General features: G+C 42.4%; 1 protein-coding gene across 3 annotated transcripts in view; it reads left to right on the top strand.

Annotated features, from left to right (window-relative positions):
• The first annotated feature begins 4,080 nt into the window (after positions 1-4,080).
• Positions 4,081-17,555, top strand: part of PAN3 (poly(A) specific ribonuclease subunit PAN3) — a 168,170-nt gene continuing 154,695 nt past the window's right edge. For all 3 annotated transcript variants that reach the window (XM_084878683.1, XM_084878682.1, XM_084878681.1), the window contains exon 1: positions 4,081-8,113. In XM_084878683.1, the coding sequence (XP_084734809.1) occupies positions 7,687-8,113 (427 nt within the window). In that variant the 5' untranslated portion in view covers positions 4,081-7,686. The remainder of the gene's footprint in view (positions 8,114-17,555) is intronic.

Here is a 17,555-nt window from a genome sequence, read left to right as displayed (position 1 = left end):
ACTGGATTATCAGGGTTATTTCCAAAGTACAATTAATATTAAAATCATATAATCTCAAAGGAATTTAAAAAGAATGAGACTCTTTAAGTCCTTTGGAAACTTTAAGGTAGCACATTTTACTACCACAAAGACTGAATGAGCAATCTGTACAATATATACAAGGATATAAGTATGACGGTGCTAACAGACTATCTTGTCTAGCAGTGTGTCATAGATACACTAAGCAATCTTTCAACATACAGTTATTTATAATTACCACAAATAGGAAGGTGTTCGTTTTGGGTGTAGCCAAAATTTGTCAGCCCTAGCTGGTTTGGCTCAGTGGATAGAGTGTTGGCCTGCAGATAGAAAGGACCTGCTTTGGATTTGTTGGATTTGGTCAACAGCATGTACCTCAATTGTAGGCTCCTCCTTCTCCTGGGCCCTGGACAGGAGGCAACCAATCAATGTTTTTCTCACGCCGATATTTCTCTTTGTCTTTCCATCTATCTTCCACTGGCTCTAAAATCAATGGAAAAATATATTTGGGTGAGAATGAAAAAAACAACAAACCCCAGCCCTCCAAACCAAGATTAACATGAGGCAACTGCAGATAACCTTGTATAGAATTTTAGAGCAGAACTTAGAGTGTAAGATGACATAGAACTTTAATATACAATATATATATAAAGTTTTAATTTCTGGGATTTGAAAATAGTCTACCATCCCTTATACATGTAATATCCACTCTAAACTATCTTGGGGAATAATTTTTAAACTTAGGTTGCTGTCATTAACACAATACTCAATCATTGAGAAAATGTAAAGTTTTCTTCCCAATTATTGGTACTTAATACAAATGAATACTAACATTAGCTTTTAGCAATCTGTTGCTAGGGGAATGTTGCTGGAGGCCACCCAGACAAAAAATAGTTCTCACACTATATCCCAAAGTAAATATAATTGATGGATTATTTGCAGGTTTGGATGTAATATTCATTAGCATAAGAGTAATTTATGAGTTGACTGAAGATTTACTTTTAGTTTAGGATACTCAAAAATTAGCCCTACCTCTATTATAGAAGTAGGCAGTTGCCTACAAAATGTGTTTTTAGGAGATGCATAATGTGAGAAGAGACTAGATAGTTTTTATCTGCATCATACCACTTTTTAAAAATGATTTTATTGATTTCAGAGAGAGGAAGGTAGAGGGAAGAGAAAGAAATATCAACAACGAGAGAGAATCATCAATGAGCTGCCTCCTGTATCACAACCTGGGCATGGGCCCTGACTGGGAATTGACCTCCAGGTTCATGCATGGGTGGTTCAAACACTGGGCCACAGCTGCACTGACCAGGCTGTATCGTGCCTTTTTATTCAACAATAAATTTTAGAGAATAATGGCACAAGTAATTCCATCTCTCTATGACCATTTAGGTTGATTATCATCAACAATGTCTCAAATGAGCATCGTTATGCAAGCCTCCTTGTGCACGAGTGTTCGTCTAGAGTAGATACCAAGAGTGGCATTGTTGGGTAATAAGGCATGAATATTTAAAAATTTTATACTTGTTACCAATTGCCCTCCTAAGTGGCTGTATCAGTTAGCCCTCCTACCAGCGATATTTGTTCCTGGGATTTTTCTTTCTTTTTTTTGTTTTTTTGTTTTGTTAATCCTCACTAGAGGATATTTTTTCCATTGATTTTTTAGAGAGAGTGGAAGAGAGGAGGAGAGAGCAAGAGAAACATCGATTTGAGAGAAACACATTGATTGGTGGCCTCCCTCCCACAGATGCCCCAACCAGGGTAGGGGATGGAGCCTACAACTGAGGTATGTAACCTTGAACGGAATCAAACCGGGACCCTTCAGTCTGCAGGCCAAACCGGCTAGGGAAGGTTCACAATAGAATGATAGCCTTAACATTTATTTAAATATGACTTTTTATATTCATGTACTAAAAGGCGACTCAGAATGCTCCTCCCTTCAGCAGCACATATACTTAAAGAAAAGTCAGAAAAGATAAGATGGAGAATGACTAGATTCCTGAGAAAATGTTAGGGGAAGTTCAGAGCATGAGAGAAAAAGTTAGTTCTAGATAGAATGGGCTCCTGTTCTAATAAGCTAGGACAGTGACTAGAAAACACATTAAAAGGGTTGGGATTAAAGAATGCAGACAGCCCTGGTAGTTGTTGTTTTGTTCTTCTTCTTCTCTCTCTCTGTCTCTCTCTATCTCTCTCTGAAATCAGTTTAAAAATGTGGACAGCCTGGCAGGTGTGGCTCAGTGGTTGAGCATTGACCTATAAACTAGGGAGGTCATGGTTTGATTCCAGGTCAGGGCACATGCCTGGTTTGCAGGCTTGATCCCCAGTGTGCGGTGTGCAAGGGGCAGCCAATCAATGATTCTCTCTCATCACTGATGTTTCTATCTCTCTCTCCCTTCCTCTCTGAAATCAATAATAATATATATATATATTCTAACTATTTTATTGATTTTTTTTTTTACAGAAAGGAAGGGAGAGGGATAGAGAGTTAGAAACATTGATGAGAGAGGAACATCGATTAGCTGCCTCCTGCACAACCCCTACTGGGGATGTGCCCACAACCATAGTACATGCCCTTGACCGGAATCAAACCCGGAACCCTTCAGTCCACAGGCCAATGCTCTATCCACTGAGCCAAACTGGTTTCAGCAATAAAAATATATTTTTTAAAATGTGGACAAATTTTAAAATAGGTTATAACAGGAAATCAAGAAGACATGTGATTAGGACAGTGTTTCTAAAAAATCCAGGAACACTAAAGTGACTAGAGAAAAAAGTGTCCTGTGGCAAAACCTTTTTGTAAATTCTGCATATTATATCCTGCTTTTTGAGATATATACATATCACAAACATATTCAAGGGTAGAAAAAAAACTTGAAGTAAATAAAGTTATTTACTTGAATGTTTCCCAAACATTCTCAACAATCTGGAAAACAAAAGTCTCAGTATGTTTTTCTTTGTGTAGTACCAATTAATATACAGTTGCACTGTCGTTCATGAAATATATCTTGAGAAACACTGGACTAGTGAAAATTTGAAGAAATGCCAACAGAGTGTCCAATTGTATTCAAATTAATTTGAAAAAACAAAACAAAACCAAAATTCAGAAAACAATTTAATATACATCAATGTACTCCTCCGAATTAAAAGGTTAAGATTAAGTTACAGTAAATTTTAGCTGAAATCAGTTTGGCTCAGTGGATAGAGCTTTGGCCTGAGGACTGAAAGATCCCAGGTTCCATTCTGGTCAAGGGCATGCACCTTGGTTGCAGGTATATCCCCAGTAGGGGGTGTGCAAGAGGCAGCTGATCGATGATTCTCTCTCATCGATGTTTCTAGCTCTCTATCCCTTTCTCTGACTCTGTAAAAAATCAATAAAATATATATTTTTAAAAAAAGTTACAGTAAATTTTAATGCTTATTTTTCTATTTTAGAAATAATGTTTAAGATACAAATTTGGGAAGTATAGGAAAAATCTACTCTATCTTCCCATCTTGGTAAAAACACAATGTTTTGAGACAGTTACTTTAATCTTTATTTTTTAAATTATTTACATCAGTATAACAATGCAGCATATATACTTTTTTGTTAGATATTTACAATGTGTCATAAGCATTGTACATTTTTTATGCTACCATGTAAAAATATATATTTTTATTCATTTCAGAGAGGAACAGAGAGGGAGAGAGAGAAATGTCAATGATGAGAATCATTGATCAGCTGCCCCCTGCACACACCACACTGGGGATCAAGCCTGCAACCCAGGCATATGCCCTCACCAGGAACCAACCTGTGACCTCCTGGTTCATAGGCCCATACTTAACCACTGAGCTACTCTGGCCAGGCTTGATGCTTTTTTTTAAATGACTGCATAATATTACTAGTGGATAGTCCATTATTTAACCATTCCCTTTGGTTTTCAGAATTTAGAAATTTCCTCTTTTGCATTGATCACACCTATAGTTATTATTATTATTATTTTTTTAGGAATTATTTAAATAGAATAATAATATTTCAAAGGCAATGTACATTTTATTTATTTATATTTTTTTTGTGGAGGCAATGTACATTTTATTTATATTTTTTTTGTGGGGGCTTTTTTTTTAAAGGGCTTTGGAAAAAACACTGCTAACTTGCCTGGGGTGGGGTGGGTTAAGAGATTCTATCATAAAAAATGTATTAAAGTGATTTTTTGGCCCTAGCCTGTTTGGCTCAATGGATAGAGCGTCCGCCTGCAGACTAAAGAGTCCTGGGTTTGATTCTGATCAAGGGCATGGGCCTTGACTGCAGCTCTTCCCCATCTTGGGCCCTGGTAGGGGCTCCTGCAGGAGGCAACAAATCCATGTGTTTCTTTCAGATCGATGTTTCTGTCTTTTCCTGTCCCACTCTCTCTAAAAACAAATGGAAATGTATCCTCGGGCGAGGATTAATTACAAAATAAGTGACTGTTTGCTCTGTTTTCCCCAATTTAATTCAGGTTTTGTTCGTTAGCAGTGGCAAATTTTTCTAGCTGATAGAGGTTTACAAATCCTGTCATTTATTGTATTATCCCCATTGTTTTGCAACATACTAAATATGCCTTATATTTCTTCATCTAGGCAGTAGATACCATTTTCCCTCTATAAAAGAAGGCTACGGAGTGTCCAAATGAAGATTGTAAAGTCCATGTTGAAATATACCAATTTATCAATACTCTATGGATATTGTTCAAGGAGCTCTAAAGCTAGTTTTATCAACGTGTTGATAATGACTAATCAGAGTATTGAAGTCACCTAGCTCTAGCATCTCAGTCTACTTTCTCTCATCTTGTTCACAGGATTTAATAGAAAACTTTGTCAAACATGGTTTTTAGGGATGAGTTACTTATCTTTGGAGTTTCCCTCATGATTCCCAGTAATTCTTGATGACAGTCTATATCTCACACATTTTGTATATTAGAGTCTAGAACAGAACTTGATTGGTACATAGTATATAGTATATTCTCAATAAAGGTTGGAATGACATGCTTAATTTGTCATGAACTTAATGAACCTGTTACCGCTCTATAAGACACCATTTTCTAAGCCATCAAAAGGCATATACTTCACTTAGAAATGGCAAAATGTGTAATGAATGGGAAAAGCATATTTTGTAATTAGAAGCTCTGAGTTGAAGTTCTGGCTTTGCAATTTACAGCTGGTAATTTTGTATAACTCTAGGTCTTAGTTTGTTCATCGACAAATGGGGGTAACCCACCTTCTCTACTTTCCTCCTAGGGTTCTTAGATGGATCAAATTTATTTTCTAAAGGGACACTGATCATGTCATTACTTGACTTCAAAAAACCCTTTAAGAACTTTCTATTGTCCTCAAGAAAAAAATCTAATCCTTTAACATGCTTTATAAGGACTTCTGTAATATGGTCCCTGCTCAATCCTACATGATCACTATTCTAACAGTCTAATCTCTCTTTCTCCTCAGAGCCTTTGTACAAGCTGTTTGTTTTGCTTGGAATGTGATATTACTAATAGCAATAGATGCAACATACTGAATTATTACTAAGCATGGGATACTTTATATACATTCCTTTATACTTTATGAAGTATGTACTATTCTTATCTTCTTTACAGATATGGCATAGAAAAGTGAAGCAACTTACCCAGAGTAACAGCTATTGTTCTAAAAATAAAATTAAAAAAGTCTTATTGATTTCAGAAAGAGGAAGAGAGAGAGAGAAACATCAATGATGAGAGATAATCTCATCTCTGATTGGCTGCCTCCTGCATGCACCCCACTGGGGATTGAGCCCCCAAACCCAGCATGTACTTTTGATTGGAATCGAACCTGGGACCCTTTAGTCCACAAGCCTACAGGTACTCCTTCCACTGAGCCAAACCGGCTAGGACATAACACAGCTATTGTAAGTACTAGTTATAAACTCAGCTCTCTTAGAATTAAAAGTAGATGTTCTCAACTTCTACTATTAAGGTATCGACTTTCTCCATGAAGTATAAGATCTATAAAATCCTCTATCAGCCAATGTGATAAGGTTAGCACTTAAGACACTGGTTTATAATTGCCTGAGTACTTACTGCCTCTTCAACTAGAGGATAAACAAAACATTTAACTCAGACAAGACTGCATCTTGTTTACATTTACTTCTCTAGCTTCTAGCACAGTTCCTTGTACATGTAATAGGCATTAATAAATATGGTGAATAAATATGGGAAAATGTTTTAAAACAAAGACATAATACAATGTAATTATTTTCAAATTTAGCTAAAGAGCATCTCCAGGCTTACCAGTTTGTGGTCTATGGAATCCACTTTTCCCCTTTTTTGCCTTGTGGTACACTTGTTTATATCTGTTCTTTTGTGTCTCTTCTGTTGCCATAATTCCTTAAATACTACCAACAAACATCCCCAGTCCCCCTTAATAACCGCCAAACTGCTTTTTGAGAAAATCTTTTACAGAGAAGAAAAATTAAAATGCTAAAATTACTTTTCCCTTCATAGAAATTCTTTAAAATTCCTGAAAGCTTTTTAATAATAGCAGACCAATACATCAGAGAGCTCTGAGGGGAAAAAGTATCTTTTATAAAATGAATTTCAAATCAAGGCTAGGCTGAAAAACAAAACCTAATATATTTATAAATGAAACCTTCCGTAGCTGCCTAGACAGTGTTGTCACCAGGAAGCATCTTATTTTTCATATTTGGCTGAAGGCTTTCAGTAACATAAATTCAGAGAAAACAGGTGCAGCACCTTGTTTTGGTTGTCTTTTTTTTTTTTTTTTTAATAGAACGCCAGAATTTATTCAGCCCTGTAACTGTCATCATCTTCAAGGGGAAGGGAAAAAAAGTAGGGTGGTAAAAAAAGAGGGAGAGGAAGTATGGCAAACAGGAAAATATTCTTCAAATGGAGCAAGGTCTTGCTTGGGCTCCCTCTCCAGATGCGGGCCCTCCAAGCGCGGTTTTGCAGTTACTCTTGTCCCTTCCATCAGAAAATAACATCTGGCTTTACAAGCAAGAGGATACACAAAATAGTTGGTCTCGTGAGAACTTCACCAGCCGGATGAGCGTGTGGGAAAGCCATTGCGGTCCACTGCACGAGGACCCCGCCTCTCTGACGCAGGCTCGCGGGCGCCCGGGGGCCGGACGCCTGGCCGGGCTTCCCCTAGCGTTCCCGCTACCCACAAGGCCCCGCGCCTCGCCGCGCATGCTCGGCGCCGACGGCCGTCTCAGGAAGAGGAAAATGGAATAAACAACTCGGAGGAACCAGAGCGCGAGAGGGAGAGTGGAGGCAGAATTTAAAAATAAACCGGCGCCTCCGTCCTCCCCACCTGTTCGCGGCTGCAGCTCCCCCTCCCCTCGCCCGCGCCCTCGAAATCCCTGCTTGGGCCCTCGTGCCCACCCCGTCGTTCCGCACGGCCCCTTTAAGAAAAGAGAACGAGAGAGTGAGTTGAGAGAATCCCAACTCCCCCTCCCCTCCGAGCCCTCCTACCCCGTCCTCCCTCCCCTCTCCCCTCCCCCTCTCCCCGGGCGGCCTGGGCTCCCGCAGCGGGACAGACCCACCCGCCCGGCTCTTCTCCGGCTCCGGCGGCGGCCTCCTTCCCTCCCCGGTCTATGGTGTCGGCGGCGGCGGCGGCTCCTCGGGCAGCAGCGGAAGGCGAGGCTGCGGCGTTGCCATGAACAGTGGCGGCGGCCTCCCGCCCCCCTCGGCCGCCGCCTCCTCTTCCTCCTCCTCCGCACTGGCGGCGGCGGTGGCGGTGGTGGCCCCGCCGGGGGTCGGGGGCGTCCCCGGCGGGGCGGCGGCGGGAGTGAAGCTCAAGTACTGCCGCTACTACGCCAAGGACAAGACTTGCTTCTACGGGGAGGAGTGTCAGTTCCTGCACGAGGACCCCGCCGGGGCGGCCGCGGGCCTCGGCCTCCATAGCAACAGCGTCCCCCTGGCGCTGGCGGGCGCGCCCGTGGCCGGCTTTCCGCCCGGAGCGGTGCCGGGCGGGGGGGCCGGGCCGCCCCCGGGGCCCAAGAAGCCGGACCTGGGGACCCCGGGGGCAGGAGCCGCAGCTGGCGGCGGCGGCGGCGGCGGACTCGACGGACCGCGGCTGGCAAGTGAGTGTGGTCGGGCCGGGCGGGCGGCGGCGGACGGAAGGCCTAGGGCCCGCGGCCCGGGTGAGGCCGGATGAGGCCCTGCAGGCGAGCCTGGCCCGCGCGGGCTCTCCCCTGCCTCCGGAGGCGGTCTGAGCGGCCTAGGCTAGGCCTGCTTCTTCCTTCCTTCTGCCTGCTTCCCCTTCTCACGGCCTAGGGCGAGCCGAGGAGTGAGGGGAGGCTGGGTTCCCGGGAACGTGGGTGGGTGGACCGGGATGGTGTGAGTGGGGGCGGGGAAGAGGGGGAGAGGCTTTGGAGCGCGGAGTGTGAGAAAGGGGGTGTCGTTTCCGGGGTGTGTGGAGAGGGGCCGGGCTTGCAGGCACCTGTGTGTTGCCCGTGTGGAGCGGTGGCTGCAGAGTGTTGAGGTTCCCCAGTGGGTGTGGAGGTAGTGGGGCGGGGTTAAGGCTTCCTGGAGTAGGTTGAAAGAATGGAAAAGTTTGTGTAAGGCTTATGGGAGAAAAGTTTTCCAGGCAGAAAAGGCTTTCGAAGGATTGGGAGTTAATAAACCGCAGCTCTTAGTGTGTTTAGGTTTAGTTGAGAATGTAGAGGAGGAATTTCACAAGACTTGCATTTCAACATAGTTTTTTGGAATAAGTTTGCTGGGTGTCAGTAGGGGGATTATGCCTTCTACAACTTTGTATCCAGTGAACTCAACGTGAAGCCTTGAAAGCATAGCTTGTGTAGGGACTTGGGTTCAGAAATTTTAGGGTTGTTATATCTTTTAAAATCATTTGTTATTCTCTATTGACTTACAACTTTTTAGTTGTTTGTGTGGGTAGAATTTAGAATTGTAATAAGTGTTTAAGTGTAACCTATTTTACAGAATGTTGTCCTAAAGAAAGAAGTAGAACAGGTGTCAGACTTTCCTTTTCTGTTTTGAATATATGGAGCATTTCTAAACCAAGTGGGAAAGTCCTGCTTTTTTGGTACTTCTAGACACTTTTTGAATCTTCAAATAATTTGATAGGTAACTTGGATGTCAGAACATTTTTGTAAGACTGCAAATGAACTTGATGTTGTAGCACTTACTTGCTCTTTAAGGATTAGTGTCTTGCCAGAAATTTGTGTGTGTGAAAGATTGTTTTCTTTCTTTTCTTGCTTTCAGAGAGGAAGAGGGGGTGGGAGATAAACATCAATGATGAGAATCATTGATCTGCTGTCTCCTGCACGCCCCTATTTGGGGATCAAGTCCACAACCAGGACATGTGACCTCCTGGTTCGTAGGCCCAGGTTCAAACACTGCCTGGCCAGTCATATTTCTTTTGCTGGGATGGGCTTGACTTTAACAGAGACTTATTTGGTAAGGATGATATGCTAAGAAATTAATTTGTAACTTAAAATGTTTTGTAAGAAATAGTTTCTCTTTATTGGTGGAACTTTATCACTTTTGAGAAGAAACTTTACAATTTCAAGATAAATCTTTGCTGGATGTGTAAATTGTGGCTCAAATTTATTTAAGAGTAATGTTCTGTAAGCAATGAACAGTAGTTTTGTCATCTACAAAAAGAGAGACTTTAAAAATGCTAGTGTTTGATTTAATCTGTGGTCTTTCTAGGGTTTTCATAGAAGTAGTGGATTTGGGACATAAATGCTAGGTGAAGATGGGAGTTGGAGAAAAATACGAGCAATGGTTCAAAGGTGAGGGGTCATTTCATATCTCAAAAAGGGAATATAATTGCCTGGGATATAGGGTCTTTTTATAAAAAAAAATGTATTTTATTGAGTTTTTACAGAGAGGAAGAGAGAGGGATAGAGAGTTAGAAACATCGATGAGAGAGAACATCAATCAACTGCCTCTTGCACACCCCTACTGGGGATGTTCCTGCAACCAATGTACATGCCCTTGACCGGAATCGAACCCGGGACCTTTCAGTCCACAGACTGACACTCTATCTACTGTGTTTTGGCAAGATATTGGGTCGTGAGAGGACAGGCAGTTAATGCTAAGAAAGCATTTAAAAAAATTAATATTTAGTCATGTAACAGTTATTTACTTAAATAGCTGAATCATGTATTTGGATTCAATAGGCTTGCTTTAACTTGACTGGGTAAAACCTGAGGCTCCTCTTTTTTGCTGTAGGCTTTTTCTTATAATCCTCAGTCGTATCTAGGTTGTGACTTCTTATGGGTAAGAAAATTGCTTCATATCAGTTAGTAGTAAGTCAAGTTGCTCAGGAAATCAGGGAAGAGGATTGTATTGTTGATTTAATGGCTAACTGCTTTAAATGTTTGCAATTGATATTTTATTTTTCTTTCTATCTTTAATTTGTTATACTGTACCTTAATGTATTATACGGTGTGAGGCAATAAGAAGAGAGGGACCAAGGTGGCAGCTTAGGCTGAAACTGGTTTGGCTCAGTGGATAGAGCATCAATCTGCAGACAGAAGCATCCCAGGTTCGATTCCAGTCAGGGGCATGTGCCTTGGTTGTAGGCACATCCCCGGTAGGGGTTGTGCAGGAGGCAGCTGGTCGATGTTTCTCTCTCATTGATGTTTCTAACTCTCTATCCCTCTCCTTTCCTCTCTGTAAAAAATCAATAAAATATATTTTAAAAAAAAAGAATGTTTCTAAAAAAAAAAAAAATGGCAGCTTAGGAAGATGCTGAGCTCACGTGATCCCATGAACATGCTGAATTTATAACTATATATATGACAGTCTTTGAGGGACAACTGAGCCAATTGAACAGCTTCTATATCTACTGCACACCAAAGGAGAGAGAGAAGGGGTGGGGAATGGGGGCAGAGGGAGAGAAATTGAGATTGAGAGATCGAGATTGTGATTGAATAGAGGATTGGGGAACTGCTAGAGCTCTCTGGGATCTGAGGTAACTTTTTAGGATCAGAGAGGCCAGTGAGTGCATTGTTTGCATTCTCCCTCCACTTGGATAGTGTAGCAGGAGTTCTGTTCAGGTACACTGTCCAATCTGCAAGGCAGCAGTAGTGCCTTCCTGGCCACTTCACCAGCTACAACAGGATGTGGTAGAGTGTGTATTTAGGGTTATCCCACTGGAGATTGACCCAGTGGGTCAAATGGGACACTGCAGTGTGCACCATGCCGCCTCACTCAGGTCAGCAGGGTGCTGAAGTGTTGGGACACCAGTCTGCATTGCCTAAACCGCATTTTAGCTTGGGGAGCCAGAACAAGAGGGAGCTATCACATGTGCATGCACACCAGATTGCCCTGCCCTCAACCCGTTTTATCTGGCCAGGCAGCACCTCAGGCATCACACTCTTATTCCAACTGGCCTGTTAAAACCATCTGGTACAGTTTACACAAAGGCTACTTTGTTATAGGACCACTTTTTCAAGATTGGGAGAGAAAGTTATTTTATCTAATTCATAGGAACAGATACAGATAGTCAAAATGAGGAGACAGAGGAATATATTCCAAATGAAGGAACAAGAAAAACTCCCTAATAGCTTGGCTGGTATGACTCAGTGGTTGATCATGGATCTATGAACCAGGTGGTCACGGTTCGATTGCCTGTCAGGTTGTGGGTGTAGTCCCCATTACAGGGTGTGCAGGAGGCAGTCAATCAATGCTTTTCTCTCATCGTTGATGTTTCTATTTCTCTCTTTCCCTTCCTCTCTGAAATCAATAAAAATATCTTTTTAAAAAATATATATATATTTCAAATATTTTATTGATTTTTTACAGAGAGGAAGAGAGAGGGATAGAGAGTTAGAAACATCCATAAGAGAGAATCATCAATCAGCTGCCTCTTGCACACCCCCTACTGGAGATGTGCCGCAACCAAGGTACATGCCCTTGACCGGAATCGAACCCGGGACCTTTCAGTCTACAGGCCAACGCTCTATCCACTGAGCCAAACTGGTTTCGGCAATAAAAATATCTTTAAAAAATCCTAATGAAATAAAGGTAAGTAATTTGCCTGATAAAGAATTCAAATAGCCCTGACCATGTAGCTCAGGTGGTTCAGCATCGTCCCATGCACCGAAAGGTTGCTAGTTCTATTCCCAGTTGTGGGTTTGATCCCTAGTTGGGCTGTGTGTGGGAGGCAACTGATCAATGTTTCTCTCTCATATTAGTGTTTCTCTCTCTCTTCCTCCTTTCTTCTTTCTTCCCTTCCTCTCCCTCCCTTTCTCTAAAATGAATAAAAACATAATTTTCCTTTTAGAGAGAATGGAAGGGAGGGAGAAGAGGGGAGGGGGGGGGAGTTGAGGGGAGAGAGAGGTAGAGAGAGAGAGAGACCCAATGTGAGAGAGACACAACTATTAGTTGCCTCAGCTAGGGCTCAAGCCTGCAACCCAGGTATGTGCCCTTAACTGGGAATTGAGCCCAAGACCCTTCAGTCCTCAGGCTGATGCTCTAACCATTGAGCAAAACCAACCAGGTTGAAAATGTTGCAAAATTTCAAGTAACAGTAAGAAGTATGCTTACCAAAATAACGTGGAGAATAGAGGAACTCAGAACTTCAACAAAGAAGATTTAAAAAATTAATAAAGAACCAATCAACTGAAGAATAACTGTAATGAAAAATGCAATAGCAGATTGGATAATACAGAAGAACAGATTAACCTCATGGAGGATAGAATCATGGGAATTGACAAATCAGAACATCAATAAGAAAAAAGAGAATAACTTAAGGAATGTCTATGACAACATCAAGTGCACTAACATATGTATTGTAGGGATCCCAGAAGGAAAAGAGAGAAAGAGAAAATATTTGAGGAAATATGACTGAAACTTTCCTAATCTGGGGAAGGAAGCAGACATCTAGTTCCAGGTAGCACAGTTCCAAAGAGGCCCACACCAAGATATTATAATTAAAATGACAGAAGTTAAGGATAAAAAGATAATCTTTAAGTCACAAGAAGGAAACAGCATTTCATAAACAAAGGAACTCCATCCTCTCCCAAACCCCATAAGGCTACTAGCTGATTTCTCAGCAGAAACTTTATGACTAGAAGGGAGTGGTAGGAAATATTCAAAGTGCTGAAAGAAAGGATCTACAACATACTCTACCCAGCAAATATTTCGTTCAGACTTGAAGGAGAAATAAAGAGTTTCCCAGACGAAAACTAAAGGAGTTTATTACTACTAAATTGGCTATAAAATTTTGTTTAAAAAAATATATATTTTATTGATTTTTTTACAGAGAGGAAGAGAGAGGGATAGAGAGTTAGAAGCATCCATGAGAGAGAAAAACATCTATCAGCTGCCTTCTGTACTCTCCCTACTGGGTATGTGCTCACAATCAAGGTACATGACCTTGGCCGTAATCAAACCTGGGACCCTTGAGTCCACAGGCCGACGCTCTATCCACTGAGCCAAACTGGTTAGAGCACAGCTGAAGTATTTATTATACCCCAATTTATATATTTATGTACATTACTTTATTTGAAAGCCAATAGATTTATTTGTCAAAATAAACTTGTTTTCAGTTCTACTAATTTACTTAGTAGTGAAGCTTTGGTGTAAGACAGATCTAAAGTGTACTTCTGGCTCTCTTACTGGCTTTGTGATCTTGGACAAATTTTTAATCTTAAGCCTAAATTTATCTCCTTTTAAAAAATGGAGATAAAAATAGTAACTACTTGGTGGTGTTGCATGTGACACTATCAGTGTGTATTGCCTGGTACATAGTGAAATATCAGTCTTAGTTGCTGCTGTTATTGAATCTCTACACTAATAAAAGAGAAACATGAAAATTGACCATTCCTTCACTATGCCCACCAGCCAATCAGGAGTGAGTATGCAAATTAACTGGACAAAGATAGCAGTTAATTTGCATACACAGGTACAGAGCGAAGACTGAATACAGCATAGAAGGAAGTCAAGCGCTGCAGAAGGGAGTGAAGCGGTAAAGAAGTGAGCGAGGCATTGGAGATGGGATGGAGCGAGGTAGTGGAGATGGGAGTGAGGTAGCAGTGAAGGGAGCGAGGCAGCGGAGCAGGGAGTGAGGCAGCGGAGCAGGGAGTGAGGCAGCAGAGAAGCTTCACTCAGGCTGCAGGAAGCCCTATTCTTGCAGGAATCTTCCTGCAATGGGCCACTAGTTATTAATAATAACTATATAATTAACCTGTATATCTATGCTCCCTGTGTTGTCCCCCGCCCCCCCCCAAAAATATTTGAGAGTATACAGTTGGCCCTCCTTATCCACAGGTTTCCCATCTGAAGATCAACCAACTGCAGATGGAAAATATTTGAAAAAAATGTTATGCCTTTGCTTACATGCACTGTGCAATTAGGCCTGTGATGGTTATATCTGTAGTGAACATGCATAGACTATTTTTCTTGTCATTATTACCTAAACAGTGTAGTGTAACAACTATTTATATAGCATTTACACTGTATTATTATAGGTAATTCAAAGTATATAAGAGGATGTGTGAATAGGCTATATGTATTCTACATAAGGGACATGGGTGTCCTCAGTTTTTGTATCCACAGGGGTTCAGAAACCAATCCTTTTCAATACGGAGGAACAGCTATTCTTTCAAGACCAGTAAACTAGTTACAGATTATTGAATTGTGGTTGCTATCCAACCACAGGAAGATAGCAGTGGATAGCCTGAAGTTCATAAAATAACTTTGGAATGTATAATGTTTGTGGCAAAATTGTTTTTAAGCCAGGGTTACACTTTTCTTTCCATAAACTTGTATGATCTGACAGAAAGGTAAATACTGAATTTCCCATTAGGATGGCTACTATAGATTTAAACATTATTATCATTGGACAGCTAGAGGCCCAGTGCACTTGGGTGGGAAGGGGGTGTCCTTCAGGCTGGCCTGCACCCTCTTGCAGTTTGGGAGCCCTCGGGAGATGCCCAACTGACGACTTAGGCATGCTCCCAGCCAGCAGTTGGCCATCCTTAGCACTGCTACGAGGGTAGGGAGAGGCTCCTGCCACTGCCTCTGTACTCGCCAGAACCTGTTTCTGGCTGAGTAGTGCTCCTGCTATAGGAGTGCACTGATCACCAGTGGGCAGATCCTGCATTGAGCATCTGCCCCTGGTGGTTAGTGTGCGTCATAATGACCAATTGTTCTGCTGTTCGGTCGATTTGCATATTAGCATTTTATATAGGATACACAGCCAATATAATAGCGATAATATGCAAATTAACCCTCACACCCTTGCACAAATGGCCCCCCCCATGTGGTCAAAGATGGCTGCCACATGATGGCCAGCAGGGTAGGGTAGTTGTGGGTGATTAGGTCGGCAGGGGAGAGCAGTTGGGGGTGACTGGGCTGGTAGGCGAGGGTAGTTGGGGGCTATTAGGCCTGCAGGGGAGGGCAGTGGGGAGGGACCAGGCCAGCAAGGGTGGGAAGTTGGGAGAGACCAGGCCTGCAGGGGAAGGCAGTTGGGGGTGATGAGGCTGGGGGAAAAGGGGGGGGGGCAGTTAGAGGTGACCAGGCCAGCAGGGGAAGGCAGTTAGGGGTCACCAGGCTGGCAAGGGAGGGTAGTTAGGTGAGGACAGTGGGGATGACTGGGTTAGCAGGGGAGGACAGTGGGAGCAACCAGACGTGCAGGGGAGGACAGTTGGGGATGACCAGGTTGGCAGGGGAGGGCAGTTGGGGAGGGTCAAGGCCTGCAGGGGAAGGCAGTTGGGGGCAACTGGGCTGGCAGGGGAGGGCAGTTGGGGGTTACCAGGCCAGCAGCAGAGGGCAGTTGGGGGAGATTGGGCCAGCAGGGGAGGGGAGTTGGGGGCGACCAGGCCTGTAGGGGCGGGAGGGCAGTTAGGGGAGACCGGCTATCAAGGGAGGACAGTTAGGGGTAACTGGGCCAGAAGGGGAGGGCAGTTAAGGGCGACTTGGCTGACAGGGGAAGGCCGTTAGGGAGACCTGGGCTGGCAGAGGAGGGCAGTTAGGGGCGACCTGGCCTGCAGGGGAGGGCAGTTAGGAGTGATTAGGCTGGCAGGAGATGGCTGTTGGAGGAACCAGGCCTGCTGGGAAGGGCAGTTAGAGGCAACTGGGGCCACAAAGGAGGGCAGATGGGGGTTACCAGGCCAGCAGCAGAAGGCATTTTGAGGAGATTGGGCCAGCAGGGGAGAGCAGTTGGGGGCTATCAAGTTGGCAGGGGAGCAGTTAGGCATTGATCACGCTGGCAGGGGATTGGTTAGGTGGTGATCAGGCAGGCAGGCAGGCAAGCAGGCGAGTGGTTGGTAGCCAGTAGTCCCAGATTGTGAGAGGGATGTCCAACTGCGGTCTCCCAGATTGGAGAGGGTGAAGAAGGCTGGGCTGAGGGACACTCCCCATCTCCCAGTGCACGAATAATAGCATTCATTTCATTCATTTAATATTGTGCTTGCTGTGTGGCAAGCTTTGATCTGTAGGTGATGGGAATACAACATTGAATGAAAAGAAACTGTGCCCTAGTGCAGTTTACTTTCTAGTAGGGTATGCAAACATATGCCCAAGTTAATATTAGGTCTTGATAACTTTTATGAGGAAAACTTAGAGGTTTATGAGGAATACTCAAAGAAGGATGTACTAATATACGCAAATCTAGGTAAGATACAGTAAATGAGTAAAAACTTCTTTACATAAAAGTTCATTTGAATAACCTTGTAAGAAAAATGATTGCCTAAATAAAACTTAATATCTTCCTATTTTGACCTTTTATAGATTTAAAAAAAATTAACTTTCTATTTTGAGATAATTGTAGAGTCCCATGCAGTTGTAAGACAAGAGAGATATTGTCCCATCACCCAGTTCCTCCCCATGTTAACATCTTTCATAGCTATAATGCAGTATTATAATCATCATTGAAATACATAGTAATCCACTTTTTCGTATTTTCCTAGTTTTATTTGCACTTGTGTGTATATGTGTGTGAATATGGTTCTATGTATGCTTGTGTATCTGTCAAGACAATCAAGGCATAGGATAGTTCTATCAGTCTAAAATTGCCATTTTGACACTTGCCTTACCTCCCAACCACTGGCAATCAGTAATTTGCTCTCCATTTCTATAATTTTGTCATTTCAACAGTGTTCTATAAATGGAATTATATAGCATGTGACCTTATGGGATTGGTATTTTTATTGCTGTATAATTGACATACAGTATCCTATTTCAGGTGTACATCACAGTAGTAATTCATTATTTATATACATTATAATAATCTCTTATGAAAAAAAAAGCTCCCTTTTTTGATGTCTCTTTTGGTATCTCTCTTGTACCTTTTTTTCCTAAGCTAGTTATTATTTTCAACATAAAAATTTTCATTTAGGAAAATGGGAACTTTTTAATTTTAATTTTTTTATTTTTTTATTTTATTTTTTAAATATATTTTATTGATTTTGTACAGAGAGGAAGGGAGAGAGATAGAGAGCTAGAAACATCGATGAAAGAGAGTCATCGATCAGCTGCCTCTTGTACACCCCTTACTGGGGATATGCCCGCAACCAAGGTACATGCCCTTGACCGGAATCGAACCCG

Source organism: Pipistrellus hanaki, assembly GCF_964339955.1.
Source record: "Pipistrellus hanaki genome assembly, chromosome: 3".
Lineage (NCBI taxonomy): Eukaryota > Metazoa > Chordata > Mammalia > Chiroptera > Vespertilionidae > Pipistrellus > Pipistrellus hanaki.
Note: the sequence above shows the minus strand (reverse complement) of the source record. Positions and strands in the feature narration are given on the sequence as shown.